The sequence below is a fragment of the Polypterus senegalus genome, chromosome 8, assembly GCF_016835505.1.
Source record: "Polypterus senegalus isolate Bchr_013 chromosome 8, ASM1683550v1, whole genome shotgun sequence".
Lineage (NCBI taxonomy): Eukaryota > Metazoa > Chordata > Cladistia > Polypteriformes > Polypteridae > Polypterus > Polypterus senegalus.
This window is the reverse complement of record NC_053161.1, coordinates 67,075,036-67,094,044: the sequence shown is the minus strand read 5'-3', so window position 1 is coordinate 67,094,044 and position 19,009 is coordinate 67,075,036. Positions and strand designations below refer to the sequence as shown.

General features: G+C 37.3%; 1 protein-coding gene across 2 annotated transcripts in view; it reads left to right on the top strand.

Moving 5' to 3' along the window:
• The window catches only part of cped1 (cadherin-like and PC-esterase domain containing 1), a 333,365-nt gene that overhangs the window by 97,444 nt on the left and 216,912 nt on the right, over positions 1-19,009 (top strand). For both annotated transcript variants that reach the window (XM_039761207.1, XM_039761206.1), the window contains exons 8-10: positions 1,781-1,853; positions 4,167-4,334; positions 10,083-10,187. In XM_039761207.1, the coding sequence (XP_039617141.1) occupies positions 1,781-1,853; positions 4,167-4,334; positions 10,083-10,187 (346 nt within the window). The remainder of the gene's footprint in view (positions 1-1,780; positions 1,854-4,166; positions 4,335-10,082; positions 10,188-19,009) is intronic.

Here is a 19,009-nt window from a genome sequence, read left to right as displayed (position 1 = left end):
AAAAACAAATTTCACAAAGGGACAAATAAAGTTATGTCTAATAATCTATCTAATAAGCTGAATTTTATTTTTAAATATAAAGCATCAAAGTAAGTCTACTTTAAATGTTTTTCACCCTGAAATTTTAAAGATGGTCAAATAAAGTTCTGTCTAATAATCTATCTAATAAGCTGAACTGTATTTTAAAATATGAACTATTACAGTAAAGCTAATTTAAATGCTTTTCATCCTGAGTTTATTTATAAACTGAAGTTTTGTGTTGTTAATTCTGATCTTGTTGTTTATTACATCACATTTTTACTACTAGACCATTGCTTGCCCAGTCCAGGTTCTGGTACCAACAGACTTTCTTGTTTATTGAGTAACAATCCAAATAATTATATGATGATGGCCAAATCAAAGGTAATAATGGACTGTATTTGGGATATAATCTGAACACAGCTGCAGATACTGACAACACATGTGCAATGGAGTCCAACATATTGCAACATGGCACCATGTACATGTTTCACTGTAAGGAAGCAGTCAACAGTCAATGCATGAATACAGTGTAACACCACTTGCTTTTCTGCTTTAATATCACAGGGTATTGAGAAATTAAGAACGTGCATGCAACTTCAGTGATTCAGTGTTAGGCAAGTGAGTATTAAAGTAGAGGATATTCAATGGGTGTGTCGCAGTAAGGAGGCAAGGGTTCACATCCTGGGTCCTCCCTGCATGGAATTTTCATGTTCACCTGGTATCTGCGTGGGTTTCCTCCCACAGTCAAATGACATGCAGGTTAGGTCCATTGGTGATCCTATATTGTCCCTAGTGTGTGCTTGGTGTGTGTTTTGTCCTGCGATAGACTGGTGCCCTGTCCAGGGATTGTTCCTGCCTTGCACCCTATTCTAGCAGGGATAGACTCCAGCACTCCCTTTGACATTATTGCTTTCTTTTGTGACAATCTGTATTTAATTAGAATACCTTTATTATTTTTTTATTGTTATTTTCTTTTATGAAAGTCAATAACAACATTTGGGAAATACTGGTTTTTACATTACAGTACTCCAGGTCAGATACACAGAATAAAATAACATCATGAATGGCTGTTACATAGAAGGAATGACAGCACATGGCTGCCTTCTCACATTGTTTGGTCCTTAAGTTCAAATTTCTACTGTGACATCTTCCATCTGGGTCAGTGCAGTATCTGTTGCAATGGGATGGTTGTAGTTATGACACATTTTGTTAAATGTATTCTGATATTTTTTTAAGTGGTTAAGATGTTGGACTTGATGTTGTGTGTTCAAATCCCACCACTCACACTTTGTGATCAGGAGTAAGTCACTTGGAAAGTCAATTGGAAAAATAAACGAAATGTACATAATTGTATCTCAAATGTTGCAAGTAAAGGCATCAGCCAAATAAGTAAATAGCAATCATGGCACTAGAGAGTGTTGATGTGTTGCATGTTGATTAGCACATAGAAGTAACAATTTCACTGAGCTCTGTACCCTATAAACATTGCACTTATGTTGCACCTCTCTCTGTATTAAGTCACAGATTTGCCCTCGTTCTTTTTCTTTCAAACTCAGGGAAAACTGTTAGGCTGTCTTAACCCTGCATTAGCCAGCCCTTCTTAGAAGATCGCCACTTTGTTTTATATTCTTTGGCAGTAATTCTACCTTTTCATGTAATTACATCTGGCATGCACACGTGTAACCTGATCTTATGAAATTGGATTACAGTTTTTGTTGGTTTTGCATGCTGACTCATTTGAATTTAATTTGTTTTCCAGGTGTAGGTTATGTTTTCAGCCCCTCACTTTTACACTTGGTTATAATTTCACTCAGATTCCTGTGATTCTTAAGGTAAGTTCTTGCTTCTATCTATCTATCTATCTATCTATCTATCTATCTATCTATCTATCTATCTATCTATCGTGTAGTGCCTTTCCTGTCCATATTTTATCTATATATCTCTTTTGTTGAGTACCAACAGTACATGGGTTATCCATTTGGTCTTCTATAGCAATGCACACTTGATCCCTTTCCATCACTGCTGCCTTTCCCTCTGTAAACAGAGCTACCCATTTTTGTCACTTTCTCTGAGTATCATTGATTAAAGCAACCACTCAAAGTGTTTTGCTGGGAAAATGCAGCAGTAGTCTCTACGACAGTGGTTTGGTTTAGTGACTCTAGCCTTGTTGTGCCAGGGATTTGGTTTCTTGATGCATGTATCGATTTTTCATTATGTTCATTAGCATTACAGCTATAAACCTCATTCACATGACCTGAGCAGGTTCAAGAAAGTTGCTACCACACTGCAGTAGCCAATATATAATGATGGACAGCAGAATAGGCATATAAATCCAGATTTTACACCCTTATTTGGTATTTTTATTATCATTTTATTTTTACACCCTTCTTCTACATGTTTTGACTACTTTTTACATTTTGCACAACTTCAAATCCTTCTGATCATTTTTGCTGAAGACACCTATTGGTTTGCTCTTTATCATAAGGGTATAATTTTCTGCACAAAATATGGTCCAAACATGGCCTACAAATTAGGGTTTTGCAGACTAGAAGGACAAAAATTGGGGGGAATCCCAAAACAAAACTAGACATCAAGACAAGCTGAACGGTATATCATATGTATGGGTTATCTAATATTGGTAAGTCAGGATGCACAGGGCAAAAAAACTGAAATGATTTCAGACATTCTTAAGTAATTATTATGAACACCATAAAAATGCATAAGAAGCCAAGACAACTTCTTATTAGATCATCAAGAACACATAAATAACCCTTGCTCTACAAATACTGGTATAAATGGCTTGCTGAAGGAGCATTCATTGCTCTCTGCTTTTTACATTGCTGAATTTATTAGAAACTTTATTCATATGCGTGTCCTTATGCTTCATGTCCAACAGATGGTGCTAACACTCCACCATTTTCTAACTAGGCTTTTTTTTTTTAATATACTTTTTAGTCAGCAGAGGGTGAACAAGGACATTGTAGGATTGTTTTTCAAACCATTTGAACCTTTAGGTAGTTTTGTTAACATTATATCCTTAGAAACTTAAAAAAAGTAGTAGTACACCTGAAAAATGAGATCAATTCTATTGTTTCCACAACATAATCCACCTTAATAAAAGAACAAGTGTCTGTGTATCTGTTCTGCCTGGTTGCTAGGGTTAGGTAAAAAATGTGAAAATAGGCAAAGCATGTAGAACAAGGGTCAAAAAAATAAATAAAGATAATACTAATACCAAGTAAGATTCAAAAAATAAGAAATATTAGTCTTTTTGACCTATTCTGATAGCAATATTATACACCAGCAACAGCGGTTTAGCAGCAATTTATTTGATGTTTGTAGCTGTAATGCTAATGACTGCTAACTCTGTCTTGTGGGTAATAAATGAGTGAAAATAACAATAAATCAACACACAAGTCAGGAAGCCAATGCTCTGACACAACTAGGCTAGAGTCACCAAACCAGGCCAAAATGGGACCACTGCCACATTTTCCCAGCAAAACACTTCAACTATAAGAGTGGTCATTTCAACCAGTGACACCGAGAGGAAGTGGCAAAAATTAGCAGCACTGTCTGAAGAGGAAAGGGCCGCAGCAAGGGAATGGGATCAGGTGCACATTACAACAGAAGACCGAATGGACAACCCATGTGTTGTTAGTATTCAATAAAAGATATTTATGAAGAAAGATAGTTTGATTTTGCATTATTCTTTAGCTCCCTCCATTAGACTGATTTCCCAAATGTACACATTGTTCCTCATTACGCTCAAGGCCAAACTGAGTTCCCTGCCCTCACAGGGCTCACCTGGATAAGTTTATAGAAAGTAAAAATGAAAAGAAAAAGGTTTAAAGCCTAAAATTGTCCAGTGTATTATGTGCACGTACTATAAACAGTAACAAAATTAACCAATGTTTTAATATACCTGTAATATGGGAACCTATTAATGAACCACACAGATCTTCCTAGAACATGACATGCTTTTAAAGGTTTTTTAAATGAATGCAGATTTTCTGTATTCAGTCCCACAAAGGTTATTCAGTCTCAGGTTGTACAAGTGCTGCTTTAGGTGCTCAATTGCAGTAATGCCTGGTGGATCCTTAAGATTCTCTGTGATGTTTTTAATTGGTTTGTTTTTCTCATTTCAGATACATAGTGAGTTTGATTCAGAAGACTTGAAAGACTTTAAAGGTGATGGTCAAATAAGAAAAAAGTTCATCATAGAGGATGCACTGAACTTTATTTTGCCCAGCACCGTGGATGATGGCAGCTTACATAACATTTTCAGGCAAACCAGCTTAGCAGTGGGAGAAACGGTAATACATTATTTTTCTGTTACTGACGTATCTTGGTGGCATTTCTTGTTTGATTACTAAAGTCAGGTTATCTCTATGAATAGCTTTAGTTTGTTAGTAAGCTGGTATACTGTATGTCACATTTACCTTATTCTCCCTGTATGACAATGTCTGAATACTTTACTAGTCAGACCCTGATATCATTGTGGCTCCACTCATTGTGAATGTTATTTTAACACAGGGCCTAAAGTGTAGAGCTCACTGTGTATTTTTCAAATAACAGCATGCTTTTTTCAATCTTTCCTTAACACATATTTTTTAAAACTGAGTCACTCATGAGTTGGAGCCCACCATATTCTGGCAGTACTTGAGGCAAAGCAGCATCTGACCCTTTAAGGGGCACCAGTCCAACAGTCCTAGGGCAAACTCACACGCACAAATACCCATTAGCTCATGAACACTCAAACTTCACACAGTGTCCAAGGTAGGAATTGAATATTGAGGACATAAAGATATGGAAGAAGATGATCTGCTGTGGCAACCCCTAACGGGCGCAGCCGAAAGAAGAAGAAGATGATGTTTTTAGATAGCTGTAATGTCAACTATGTCATCCTGCTGCCATACAGCATAGAGTACTTTTATATAAGTTATGAACGTTTCTGTCCATGCAAAATGAAATGAGTAAAGTAATAAAGTATTCCATTTATGATTGTTTCTTTTCTTCCATCCAGCTGTCAAAAATATAAAACACACCCTTGCTACAAGTAAAAACGTCTTACAACTTGCAGTAGTCTTTTAGTGACAAATAATAAACTTCTGTACAATGCTGGATTATTTCCTACATAACATAATGCTCCTTATCTGAGGCTCAAAGTTTCAGGCCTACACAAGTAAATTCCAAATTAGACTTTAAAATTGTACTCATAATTCATTTACTCACTTTAGTCAAAAGTTTTTTCATTCACCTTAAGCATGTTAGTGTAACTAACTATTTTCATGTCATGAACCCTTGGGTTATTGATTTAGCAGGAGTTATTACTGATAACCAAGCTCTGCTATATTCAAAACCTCTACCAGATTTCATTAACCAAATTTAAAATTTCAATAAATACTTACAATATTCATTTGTGCTTTAATGCGTCCTTAACATAAGCATTTAAGTAATGATGTTTTTCAAGCTTGTTTAAACATTTTTAATGTGTCATTAATCTAAAGAAACATTATATAATTCAAGAACTGAAACATTTTAAAGAGAACTCAGCCCCACATACTGTAGCTTATGAATTTCTAAAATAACGCTCTAGCACTGTTATGTATATCCTTCTTGTAACATGGAGGCTAAAGACCAGTATTCTATAAGAACATTACATTATGCATTTTTCTAGACATACTTACTTAGTATAATTTTAGCTACATTTGTATGTAAATTATTTCATGTTACTGCGGTGGGTTGGCACCCTGCCCAGGATTGGTTCCTGCCTTGTGCCCTGTGTTGGCTGGGATTGGCTCCAGCAGACCCCCGTGACCCTGTATTCGGATTCGGCGGGTTAGAAAATGGATGGATGGATGGATTTCATGTTATTTGAGGTGTATCATCTCTAAAACAAACCTCTGCAGAACCAGTTACTGTATGTGGCCTCATCTATTTTAATAATAAATCTTCCATGAGGTACCCAATCAATAGCTCTAGAAAAGCCTACCCACATGTAGGACCATGCAGTATAACATCACATGGAACTTTAATACAAGTAAAAAAAAACAAATAAAATGTGCTATGGTAGATATGAGTGAAAGAAGCCACCCACTGGGAAATTTCACATGAACCCATTGTTCATGATATACAAACATAAAAATATCTCCAACCTCTAATCTCCCTTTTTTGGCTAAGGTGATGGAACGCGTGGTTGCTACACAGCTTCATGCTTTTCTTCTAGATAATTCACTCTATGAGCCTTTTCAGTCTGGCTTTCGTATAGCACTGAGACAGCTCTTCTCCGTGTAGTTAATGATCTTCTCCGGTCTGCAGACTATGGTTCACTTAATATTCTCCTCTTTCTTGACTTAAGTGCAGCATTTGACACTGTTAATCATGAAATCCTCCTGTCACGTCTCTCTGCTGTAGGCATCTCTGGCTTAGCCCTTCAATGGCTCACATCATATCTCTCTAATAGGCAATAGTTTGTCACACTCGGCCGATATAAATCCTTCGCATCACCTGTGTCGCGTGGTGTCCCTCAGGGTTCAGTCCTTGGGCCATTACTTTTTCTACTCTGTATCCTTCCTTTGGGTAAGATTTTTCACAGACATGGCCTTAACTTCCACTGTTATGCAGACGATATACAGTTATATCTTAGTACAGACTCCCCTACAGATTCACCTCCCAGCACACTCACTGACCACATCACTGATCTTAAGCTCTAGATGGAAAATAACTTTCTCAAACTTAATGCCAATAAAACTGAAGTGTTGCTGGTAGGTCCAAAATCTCAACTTTCTAAGGCATCCAATTTCTCTGTTTCTGTTGATGGTACACTTGTCAAACCTGCTCCTGTTATCAGAAATCTTAGTGTTTTGATTGATTCATCACTTAACTTTGAGTTACACATGAGGTCTCTTTCCAAAATTTCATTCTATCATCTCCGTAACATTGCCCGCCTCCGTCCATTTCTGTCCTTTAATGATGCTCAGACTCTGGTTCGTTGTTTCATAATGTCTCTTATTGGTTACTGTAATTCCTTCTTCATTGGTTTCCCTGCAAAATATATACAGAAGCTACAGTATATTCAGAACTCCTCAGCCTGAGTCCTCACCCACATAAAGCGTTTTGCTCACATCTCCCCTGTTCTCTCCCAGCTTCACTGGTTACCGGTTCCATCAAGGATTAAATTCAAGATTCTGCTTCTCACCTCCAAAACCCTACATAACCTTGCCCTCCTCTACCTCACTCAGCTACTAGCTCCTTACACTCCTTGTCACTCTGTCAGGTCTTTGAGCAGTAATCTCCTTACTGTCCCACACACCAGACTGTCCACCTTGGGAGGCAGGCCCTTCAGTGCTATAGCCTCTCAACTCTGGAACTCTCCTCCTTAGTCTCTCTGAGATTGCTCCTCTTCCTGCATTTTTAAATCTCAACTGAAAACTTTCCTCTTCTATGAACTTTTGTCATCTGTGTAATTTTTTTTTACTCTGTATGTAAAGCAACCTTGGGTTTGTGAAAGGCACTCAATAAATGTAATTTATTATTATTATTATTATTAAAAATCTGAATCTGAATTTGAGTTCATTATAATAATTCAGCTATGCTGACCGCAAAATGCAGGAGCAGATTTTAGTTGGAATTAGAATCGCAAAGTGAAACACAACTGAAATATCAAGCAGCAAGTCGTAAACAGGAATTCAAACTAATAATTAAGGCTAAATATATGTAACAAAAATCATAGTCAAGTGGTAGGACAGGAATTCAAAAACCAGTAAATACACATGATACCAGAGCCAAAATGTTTATCTTAAACTGTAGTCAAGAAACATCGCTGTAATTTGTTAATCAAAGCTTTTCATAACAATAAAGGAAAAACAACTTAAGGTTTGTTGTGAAGCCACAACCTTGGAAAGAACAACCTGGAAATGCATGATATGGACTTTTATACCCTCGACCTGATAATGTCACACACTGTCCACTTCCAGCTAAGCTTACCTAGCAAAGGCATAGCAACCACCTACAAGTAACTCTCCAAATGGCAGCATCCATAAGAAAAACAATGGTTGTTGAGAGGAATCCACACAAAAACAAATATATCCATTAGATTCCTTGACCTCTGAAATCCCTAAAGCAAAGTCTAATTTATTTTCTGAGGCCAAGGAGATATTATAAAAGAGAATCAAAAACAAAAGCCTAATCATGACATCATCCAAACCTTTATTCCTGAAAACTTTTGTCATTCGATGGTGTGGGCTAGAAAGCGAGGTGTCTAAAAACTACCTCATCCGGACTGCAGCAAGTGGGGGAATTCAGTTTCTAGCACATTGGGCTTGAACAAATTGATTAAATTCTCACAGCTTGTTATACCATGATCTTACACCCTACAGAGATGTAAGCATTTCTAATGAACCATAGAAGATCAGGTATTCGTTTAAAAGTTACTAGCCTTCTAGTGATGTATGGTGGTGTTGATGCAGTGTATGGAGTTCAGAAACACCATTTGTGATACCTTTGTCTTTGTTCTTTTCACATATATCTCCAGTCGGCATTTTGAGGGAGGTCACTGCAGATTTACTGCTTATGCCAATAATAACATTCTGTAACTCGCTAATCCATCTTTAGTGTCACACATGGCTGGAGCATGTCCTTGCAGTAATCAGTGAAAGACAGCAACCACCAACACCCTTACCCACAATTATACTCACACAAAGCTAGTTTGGACTCACCGGCCTAACATGCATGTCTTTAAGGAGAAAATGTTTACCAAGAGGAAAACCCACACAGACAATGCAAGAAGAAGAAAGCATGAAATTTTCACACATGCAATAACCTGGCATGAGATTTGGACCTATGGCACTGGTTCTATGAGTCAGCAGTGCCACCCCTCCATACCAAGCACAAATTAAAATGACCTGCATTTAGGTAGATATAGCATTACTGCAATGCAGTGAAACTGGTAGGTGCCATTTTTGGCTGTGCTGGATTTTTTTTATCATTTTATACAAAGAAATGAGATCAGTGTTACACAATAACAACATACTCAGGCACCTAAGCAGGTCCCAATGAGAGCTATCACTTGAAGTGTGTTCATGTAGTAATTCTAAGTGGAAAGCGCCACTATTTTCTAATTGTTTGTTAATCTACAGTCTAAAAATAGTTAAACAAAAACAATTACATATTCTAAATGTATAAGAAACAGCTAGGTTTATGTGATATAAAAATTCATAAACAGTTAAATTCACAGCACCCATGTGTTTGGATATTCTTTTTTCAATGTAACTTAAACTGGGTTGATTTCTTTATTTTATTGGCTTAAATAATATAAAACATTTTACTTTTTAAAGTTTCAAATTTGAAATACACAAGACTTTGATGGGATTTAAGGTGGTTCTGCCTGTGGAACTGGTAGCTGATTGTGCTCTCCATGTGTTTCTCTGAAAAGTTCTATTTTTTTTTCTCCCACAATCCATAGACATTAATTAGCTAAACTCATGTCTCTAAATAAGCTTAGTGTGAGTGGAACTGTGGGATTCCTTCCAAGATTGGTTCCTACCATGCACTTGCCACAGCTGAGTTTAGCCCTCTGTGATACTTACTAAGAGAAATCAGCTATATGTCTGATGGAATGAGATATGACAAGAGGAAAGCAACCTTTATGTGGACTCAGGCTGTCATCATTTTGCTGTGTACTTCTGTGATATTTGAAATGTGTTATTTTTTTCTTATAATAAAATCAAAAGGTTGCTTATTACCAAATTGTCAGAAAAGTTGTCCTGAATACTGTAGAGCTTTTCTGAAAGCCCTTTCTTATCTTTGCAGTCTGCTGCGGGCAAATGAAAGATGTGGGCACACACATCTAATGACTTTGAAGTGTTAGAATCACAGACAGTGCTGGAATTCCAGGAGAATTCAGGTTGCTGTAGTTCCGCTGTTGAAATTCATCATCTAGGAACTGACATAAACATTTTTATTATTTACATTTTCCATGCTTGTATACATTTATTTTTCAAATTGTAACAAAAAGAATACATTTCCTCTTAATTTGACATTCTTTTTCTTTTTTTATACAGGTTGATGACTGTGTTTCAATACAAAGTGTGTGCTTAACTCCTGAAGATATTCGCTTTTTCAGTCAATTTCTAAATGAAGTCAAAAACCCTGGACCCTTCCAATTGGTACAGTATATTACTTTTTTGTCATTTGAATCCTATGTTCAAGTAATTGTATGATCAATATAAATAAAATCATAAGTCATTTGGATGTCTGTTTGATTACGTGCTAATTGTGCAAAAATGGCTGAACCGATTTTCATGAAATTTTGCACATAACAAGTTGTTGTGTCCACCTTAAAATATGGATTGTATGACATTTCGGGCAGAGGGATTATACAATAAAAGGACAACCCAAAAACTAGAGAAGACATGGGGACTATAGTTCCTATCAGGCAACAAGAGTGCAATACAGCTGATGAAGGACATCATCATCAGCATTCACAAATGTCCTACTGTCCGAAGCACAATCTTAAAGACCACAAGCACATACAGCTAACCTGAATAGCAATTTCATTCTCTCACTTTCAACAATCAAACACTGTGCAAGCCACCTTTCTCTTCTCTTCACTGACATCTTTAACTAAGTCTCTAGCACAGTGCACTGTTCCAAATTGTTTAAAATTTTAACTTATCATTCCAATCCCCAAAAAAGATAAAATAAGCTGCCTCCATGATTACAGGTTTATTGCACTTACATCAGTTCTAATGAAAACATTTGAACGCCTTGTTCTCACTCATCTTAAATCTATTACTGTTCCTCAACTTCACCCACACCAGTTTGCATAGGACAAAGAGATCTGTGGACAATGCCATAAACATAGGCCTTCACTTTGTGCTAGAACTGTAAAGGAACATATGCCGGAATACTATTTGCAGTCTTTAGTTCAGCATTGGCCCTATTGTCTCTGAACTGTTGTTAACTAAGTATCTACAAACTGACCCAAAAGTTTCTATCTGTAAATGACAAACAGAAAGCAGCATGTTTGGAGGGGATCCCACCTCTCAAACTGTTTGTATATCAGCACTAATGTCCCTTAAGGAGGTATATTTTCCCCACTACTCCTTGCTTGTACACCAATAACTTTAGATCCACTGACATTTTGGTAAAAATGATTAAGTTTGCTGATGACACCACCATTTTTATAGTAATTACTAATGGTTATGAAACAGCATATACTGTAGAAAGGAGGGGACTCATCTTGTGTCTTGGTGTGCTACCAATAAGCTGGTATTCAATGCCACCAAGAAAGTGGAAATGGTAATTGACTTTTGCAAACAGCAGTTACCACCCTTCTCACTAGATATTAATGATTCTACAGTCAATATGGTGGAACTGAAATCCTTCAAATTTTGTGGATTCAACTAATTAATGCCTCTTCCTTCACTAAGAAGGCTCAGCAATGGATGTTATTTTTAAGCTAGTTAAAGAAATTAAAATTTTCCCGACCCATCCTAGTACAATTCTTCAAAACCAAATTAAAAGTGTCTTCAAATTCTCTATTGTCATCTGGTTTGGTTCAGCAACGGTCCACTCCAAATATAAATTACAGTGTGTTGTGAGGTCTGTTGAAAAAATAAATGGCTGAACTCATCCATCTGTTACAGACCTAAATGCATTCAATGTCATAAGCCATGTCAAAAGGATCACCACTGTCTTAGCTCACCCAGGCCGTCACTTGTTCCAAAAACTCCCCTCTGGTAGATGCCTTAGGTTAATTAACACTAAAACTAATAGACACCTAAACAGTTTCTTTTCCAGAGCCATAGCCTTTTCAAAGCAGTAATTTGTCCCGTCTTCCTCATTTTCGCATGTGTTCTTTCAGAATCAAACTTGCAAACGCCCTGTAAAAATAACAGTCACTTCATTATAAGCAGGCTGTTCCACTCTCGCAGTGTACAGTGTCTCGTATCGTGTCTTTTTCCCCCGTTATCATCGGCAAGGCTGTATTTATGATTCCATGGAAGTCTCCACCTGTCTTCTCGAGACTTCTAGGACTTGAAAGGTATAATGAGAAAGTTCCAGGAGTTCCTGGAAGGCAGAGCTCATCACACCTGTGAATACCCTGCTGTCAATCATCCGTCCAGCCCCCGCCCATCTCTAGGGTGACAATGCTGGCTGCTACAATATTTAAGGTTTAGGGTTGCCAGACGTCCCTTATATACAGGACATGTCCCATATTCGATAATTTTGTCCCTTGTCCCGTACTGACCTTTCAGGGACACCCAAATGTTCCGTATTTAGTTCATTTTCAATTTTCTTAATAAAAATATATTTTTACTACCTTCTTACGGTACTTAGTTGTAACTTTATAAGTAATTATACTTTCTTTTCTCAGATTCTCTTGTTGAAAATACCCTAAATTGTAACGAGGAAACTAGTGTTTGCTGCCTGTTTGCAACTTGTTCATTTGCTATGTTTGGCTGAGGACAGCAACACTGTTACCATTTTGCTCTCCAGCCGCGCTGCTGTGTAGTTCTGTATCAGCATTGCAACATACAGCGTCAACAAAGTGTGTTGTTACTACTTGACACGGCCCACTTTTTTTCTAACTGCCTGTATTAAATAATAATATTTCTCTGTATTAAATAAATATTTCCAAATGATTTCACTTTTACAGAATTTTTGTTAGCTTGTATTAAATAATTTTCAAATGATTTTACTTTTGTTTTCCTCATAACTCATTAAAATCCTTGCTTTATGCTTTTAACTTATGTCTCTACTTTTACATAATATATTGGTCTGGGTGTGTAGGGGGCATGTATAATATATATATATATATATATATATATATATATATATATATATATATATATATATATATATATATATATATATATATATATATATATATATATATATATACTAATAAAAGGCAAAGCCCTCACTGACTCACTCACTGACTCATCACTAATTCTCCAACTTCCCGTGTAGGTAGAAGGCTGAAATTTGGCAGGCTCATTCCTTACAGCTTACTTACAAAAGTTGGGCAGGTTTCATTTTGAAATTCTACGTGTAATGGTCATAACTGGAACCTATTTTTTCGTCCATATACTATAATAGACTTCTGCTCGATGCCCGTGGGAGGCGGAGTTACGCCTCCCACGCAATTTAGTGCCTGCCCATATAAGGCCGTCCGTCAACGGCAATCCAATAGAAACACTGCCGCTAAATATTCACGGGTGAAGGACTGTGCTTATGCAGAGGAAGATGAGATGGCCAGGGTGGTGTTTGGCACAAACTCGGCGAAACTGCGAGAGAAACTTGAAACGTGAAATGACGCAGTGCACAGACAAAAAGCAACAATTCCAAAGAGTGCTGAACAAAAAACGAATTACACGATTGAGAAAGCAGCAAAACAATATGAAGCGTGTGATACATACAAGCATATTCATAAGTGCAGCTACTGCGGAAACAAAGCACACGGTGGAAAAACTCAATGTCCCGCTAAAGGAAGACAGTGTAAAAAAAAACCCGTGCATGCAGTGTGTCACGTTTCAAATAAGAACCTGATTGAAAGAAATAATGATAATCAAATCCTTGATGACAGCAACACTCATAACACTCACAAAACAATTACTGTATATTGACAATCATGTTACATTATTTTTAAAATGTTCCCTTTTCTTTTTCATAACTTCTTTAACACACTACTTCTCCGCTGCGAAGCGCGGGTATATATATATATGTATATATATACCCCGATCTACATATGCTCAAATAGACAAACCACACACCGTGGCACAGTGGTAGAGGCTTCGCCTCTAGTGCCGAGGTTCGATTCCCAAGAGGGGTTGCACTGAGTATGTACGTGCGCTTCCCGATTCATTTTACCCTCGCATCCCCTTGGTTTGAGACATATGAAAAAATATGCGGTTAACGCAGAAAGACAGATCACCAATTGAAGCTTCATGAATAATGGATACTTTATTTGCCATCAATGATTGTTTTTGTAAAACCATACTCAGTGTATTCATTAGATGAACGGTAAAAAAGTAAGAGCGAGGGGAGGGTGACTTATTGAGGCACACAGACAAAACCACAATAGCACTCGGGCTCGATGTACTGTAGTGCGCGTCAACTCGATCTGAATTGCGTGATCACATTCGAAAAAATATATCTTTTCAAGTTCTATTTAGTCGACACAAAAATATCTTTGGTTGGAATGTAAGGCGAATTTACTCTTTACATTAGTATGGTGAAGAAAAATTTATGCAATGATGCCTACATTTAACTTACGTTCCTACCAAAGATATTTCTGTCGACTAAATAAAAATTCATTTTATTTAAAATTTAAATAGAACTTGAACAGATACGATAGTTCATAATATCCACACAGACTTGCACGTAAGAGCGGGAGTCATCCGTTTTAACAAGCAGCGTATTGCACTGATACGAAATAGCCTGCCCATTTAATTATTTAGGAATGGATAAATTAATTAAGATTTTGTACAAGTAATGTTTTTCATTTTTCTTCCTTGATGGATTCTGCCACCCCCAGCAACAGTTGCTCGCACCCCAAAGACTGTATATATATATATATATATATGTACTGTATGTGTGTATATGTATATATGTAGATATGTATGTATACTGTATGTATATATATGTTTATATATGTGTGTGTATGTATGTATGTATGTGTGTATGTATATGTATGTGTGTATATGTGTATATGTATATATGTATGGATATGTATATATATATGTTTCTATGTGTGTGTATATATATATATATATATATATATATATATATATATATGACAGCAACACTCATCATTCACAACAGTGACAAAACAATTACATTGACAATCATGTTACGTTATTTTCAAAATGTTTCCTTTTCTTTTTCATTACTTCATTAACACACTACTTCTCCGCTGCGAAGCGCGGGTATTTTGCTAGTAGTAATATAATCTCAATTTTCTAATCTGAAAACCCTAGTTTAGACTAGCTGCATGTGGTCTTCAGGACAAAAAAACAACCCAAAGACTCCCTAGCAGTTCTACTATATTTGTGAACTTGTAGAGGCATTAACTAACTCTTAGTTAATATAACTTAAGAATTAGCCAGGCCAGGGGACATGGACCCACCTCTGCTTGCTGCCCCACTGGCTATCATAAAAGACACTGGCGATACCGTATCTTAGCTGTATCACAAGCATATGAGTCCTATTAATCTCTGTCTCGAGAAAATATCTCCAGATAGACAATGTTTTTAGTGAAAACTTCAAGGCTTGCACTCTGCTGCTGAGGTGTTTCACTTACACGTTGTTGAACCGCAGCATTTGCTTCTTTTAGACATTGTCACCAACCGTGTCATTAGTACGATGTCCTTGTTGCGCGGTGGTGTTTTCTGCATACATGTCTTTCGTCGTGAGAACTGACATGCATGCAAGCGCCGAAAAGTTTTAAAAGTGCATGCATGCGCCATCTAGTGGCTGTGGCAGAGGCAGAGTGGACTGCTCCATACACACACAGGTCTTTCATTTATATGTATTTTTCAGGGCATTATGATGCAGTGTTTTGCACTCTTGCCCCACAGTTCTGGGAGACGACATTCAAATCTTGGCCCAGTAACTCTGTGTGGGGTTTGCCAGTTCTTCCTATGCATTTGTGTGTCTTTTTTTTAAGATACTCTGGTTTCCTCCTAGACTCCCAATGTATGCATGTTGGCTTAATTGGGGTATCTAATTTGGTCCAGTGTGAGGGATTGTGTGACTCTTGCAAAGTCATTCACGGTTTTGTGTGTCAGATTCTAGTGCTTTAAAACTTATACTAAAATAAGGAAGTTTGCAAAATCATTAAAAAATAATTAGAAATTGATCTTTAAAATTACCCATTTAATATTATAGTAGAGCTGTCAAAGTTAACGCATTAACACATGCGACTCATTTTCAAAGTTATACGTATTATTTTTCCTTAATCACATTAATTGACATCCCTTGCTATCTATGCCAATGGTTTTCACACTGAGGGCTTTGGTCTCTGAGAGGCTGGAATTATTAAAAGCATCAATTAGTTTTTGAATAACCATACATTTGACAGAAAACATTGTTGTTACATAAAAGTATTTGTATATGAATAGTTATACCCGAAAGAAGCGTGGTACACAAACAGCAAGGGAACCAAAATTACATCAATAAATAAACTGGTCAAAAGAGGGCCTTAAAATGACACAGAGCAGCTGAACCAACATCACCACATGTTTTGAGTTAACTGTGCCTCCTCTCGGTGCTCCTGAGGTCCTCCGGTCTTTCCAAATCGAAGCCTTTCAAATTTCACATTGGCTCCAAGAGAGAAGTTCTTTCTGGCTTTTCACAATTTGCACCAAAGCCATTGGATTTCAGTGAAAGGGCAAATCTCAGGTGAGTGCCATCTGTCTCAATCCCGACACCCACGCCCACACAAGCAGGCTGGGCAGCATGTCTGTCTGTCTGTATCTCTTATCTTTTAGGTCAGGTCAGCTGTTGTTAAAAGTTTTTAATTTTGATGAATGTCTTTTTTGTCATTTTTACAACCGTTTTTAGAAATGGGCAGACTATGACAGACTATTATACTGTACAATGAAGACGAATTTTCACAATTATTAATAATAAATTAAATGCATCTAACATTTCATTTTTGTATTACTAATATTAATCAACAGTGCAAAGATATTGTTTCAGACAGAGTTGCCAATGTTTGGTAACCTTCATTCTTTCATTAAAAATAAATACAGTAATAGGCTAACGTTAGAAGCAGATCTGTGCATATAGTTATCAAAACTGGAATCTGACATTGATAATAATGGATATCAAGTCCCTCGACGTTTACTTTGAGATATTTTCAAGTTTTTGACCTGAAGTAATTTGTAACTTTAATAATAATGATAATAACTTTCATTATTTTGGATTCATATATAATTATGGAAATTTTAGGCTTTCTAATTTGTATATCTTTTCAAACCATGCTATCGTCCTTACATTAATTAAATCAATTCATGAAAAAAGTACTTGATGTGCATAAGAAAAGCTAAAAGACATACACAACCACACAAAACAATCTCTGTAATCAATGGTTAAAATCCCCAAATTCAATGTTAGGGGTAGAGGTGGGAGTTAAGAAGTTTCACTTTTAGTTGTGCCTAGTTAGAGTTTAGTACTTAACAATTTAAGATTGAAAAAAATATATAATTATTTTAAAATATTTCAACTCCTGAAAGTGGTTCATCAAGAAAAAAGTTTGAAAACACTTGGCCTAGAGTTATGATGTGACATATAATCACATGCAGTATGTGTCAACAGCCTGCTGTAGTTAAGCATTTGCTTTGATTAACACCTCAGCTATTATACAAAATCATGCCGTGTTACTACTAATGGTGAGTGAACCCTGTGGATTTTGCATTGCTGTGAAATCACGGAAATGTTCAGGGACATTGTATTGAGGTTACCAGGAAAGTAGGAACTAAACTTTTGTTTTGTGTGGATTGCACTGGCGTTACTAAATGTCCCAAATAGCTAGAGAAGCATCTACCAACTATGTGGGACCAATTATCCATCTATCCATCCCTTTTCTAACCCGTTATATCCTAATACAGGGCCATGGGGGTCTGCTGGAGCCAATCCCAGCCAATACAGGGCACAAGGCAGGAACAAATCCCCGGGCAGGGTGCCAGCCCACCACAGGACACACACACACACACACACCCACATACCAAGCACACACTAGGGACAATTTAGGATCGCCTGTGCACCTAACCTGCATGTCTTTGGACTGTGAGAGGAAACCGGAGCACCCGGAGGAAACCCAAGCAGACAGGGGGGCACCAATTATTGTGGTCAAAAATGTGATCTGAGCTTTGCAGCAGCAGTACTAACCACTGTACCTCAGTGCTTCAAACAACAAATGGCTTAACCAGAATCCATCCATCCATCCATTATCCAACCCGTTATACCCTAACCACAGGATCACGGGGGTCCGCCGGAGCCAATCCCAGCCAACACAGGGCTCAAGGCAGGAAACAAACCCCAGGCAGGGCGCACTCACACAAACACACACACACCAAGCACACACTAGGGATAATTTAGGATTGCCAATGCACCAAACCTGCATGTCTTTGGACTATGGGAGGAAACCGGAGCACCCGGAGGAAAACCATGCAGGCACGAGGGGTACCAATTATTGTGATCAAAAATGTGATCTGAGCTTTGCGGCAGCAGTACTAACCACTGTACCTCAGTGCCTCCAACAATAAATGGCTTACCCAGAATGATAACCATGAACACAAATACAACAAACAGATAGAACTTTATTAGTCCATGGGGAAATCTGGTGAATGACTATAAACTAGCCAAAATTATATGTATACTTCCAATCTCAGTACACACATTTGCAGAAGGATGTGACTGGCTCCTTCCATGGTTTGAAGTGGCTCAGGCAGCAGCTGGAATGTCTTTTTTGTTTCCCATGTATATGTGCAGGTGCTTTGCATTTCTTACTTCCATGAAAAAATAGAAATTCCTTGTAAACAGTAATAAATCTTTTGTTATTAATATTATTTGACGGGCTCACCTTTCTCAGGGTGTGGGAAGGGGAGGGCTCCTTTACGGCTTGTTTTGGATGAACCTGCAGCACATGGCTAATTATGCATGAACATTGCCCATGTGTTGCTACAGGGATCTGTGTAATATATCTGGTCACACTACTAGTAATATTCTGATTATGGTCAGCTAATGTACCCCTAAATGAAAATATTGCAAGTTTTTTTTGTTTGTTTTTTGAAATGCATGATAGTGGAAGGCTGATATACTCATTGGGTCTTGACATCACACATGCCCAAAGCAGATAGGAAACAGTGTTCACGTATTAAAGTTCTGCATGTGGCTGCTACAGCTCTGTGACATCACATCATGGTGCACTAGGAAAAAGATGTTTAAGCTGACTGAAAGGCAAATTTCCAGGAGAATA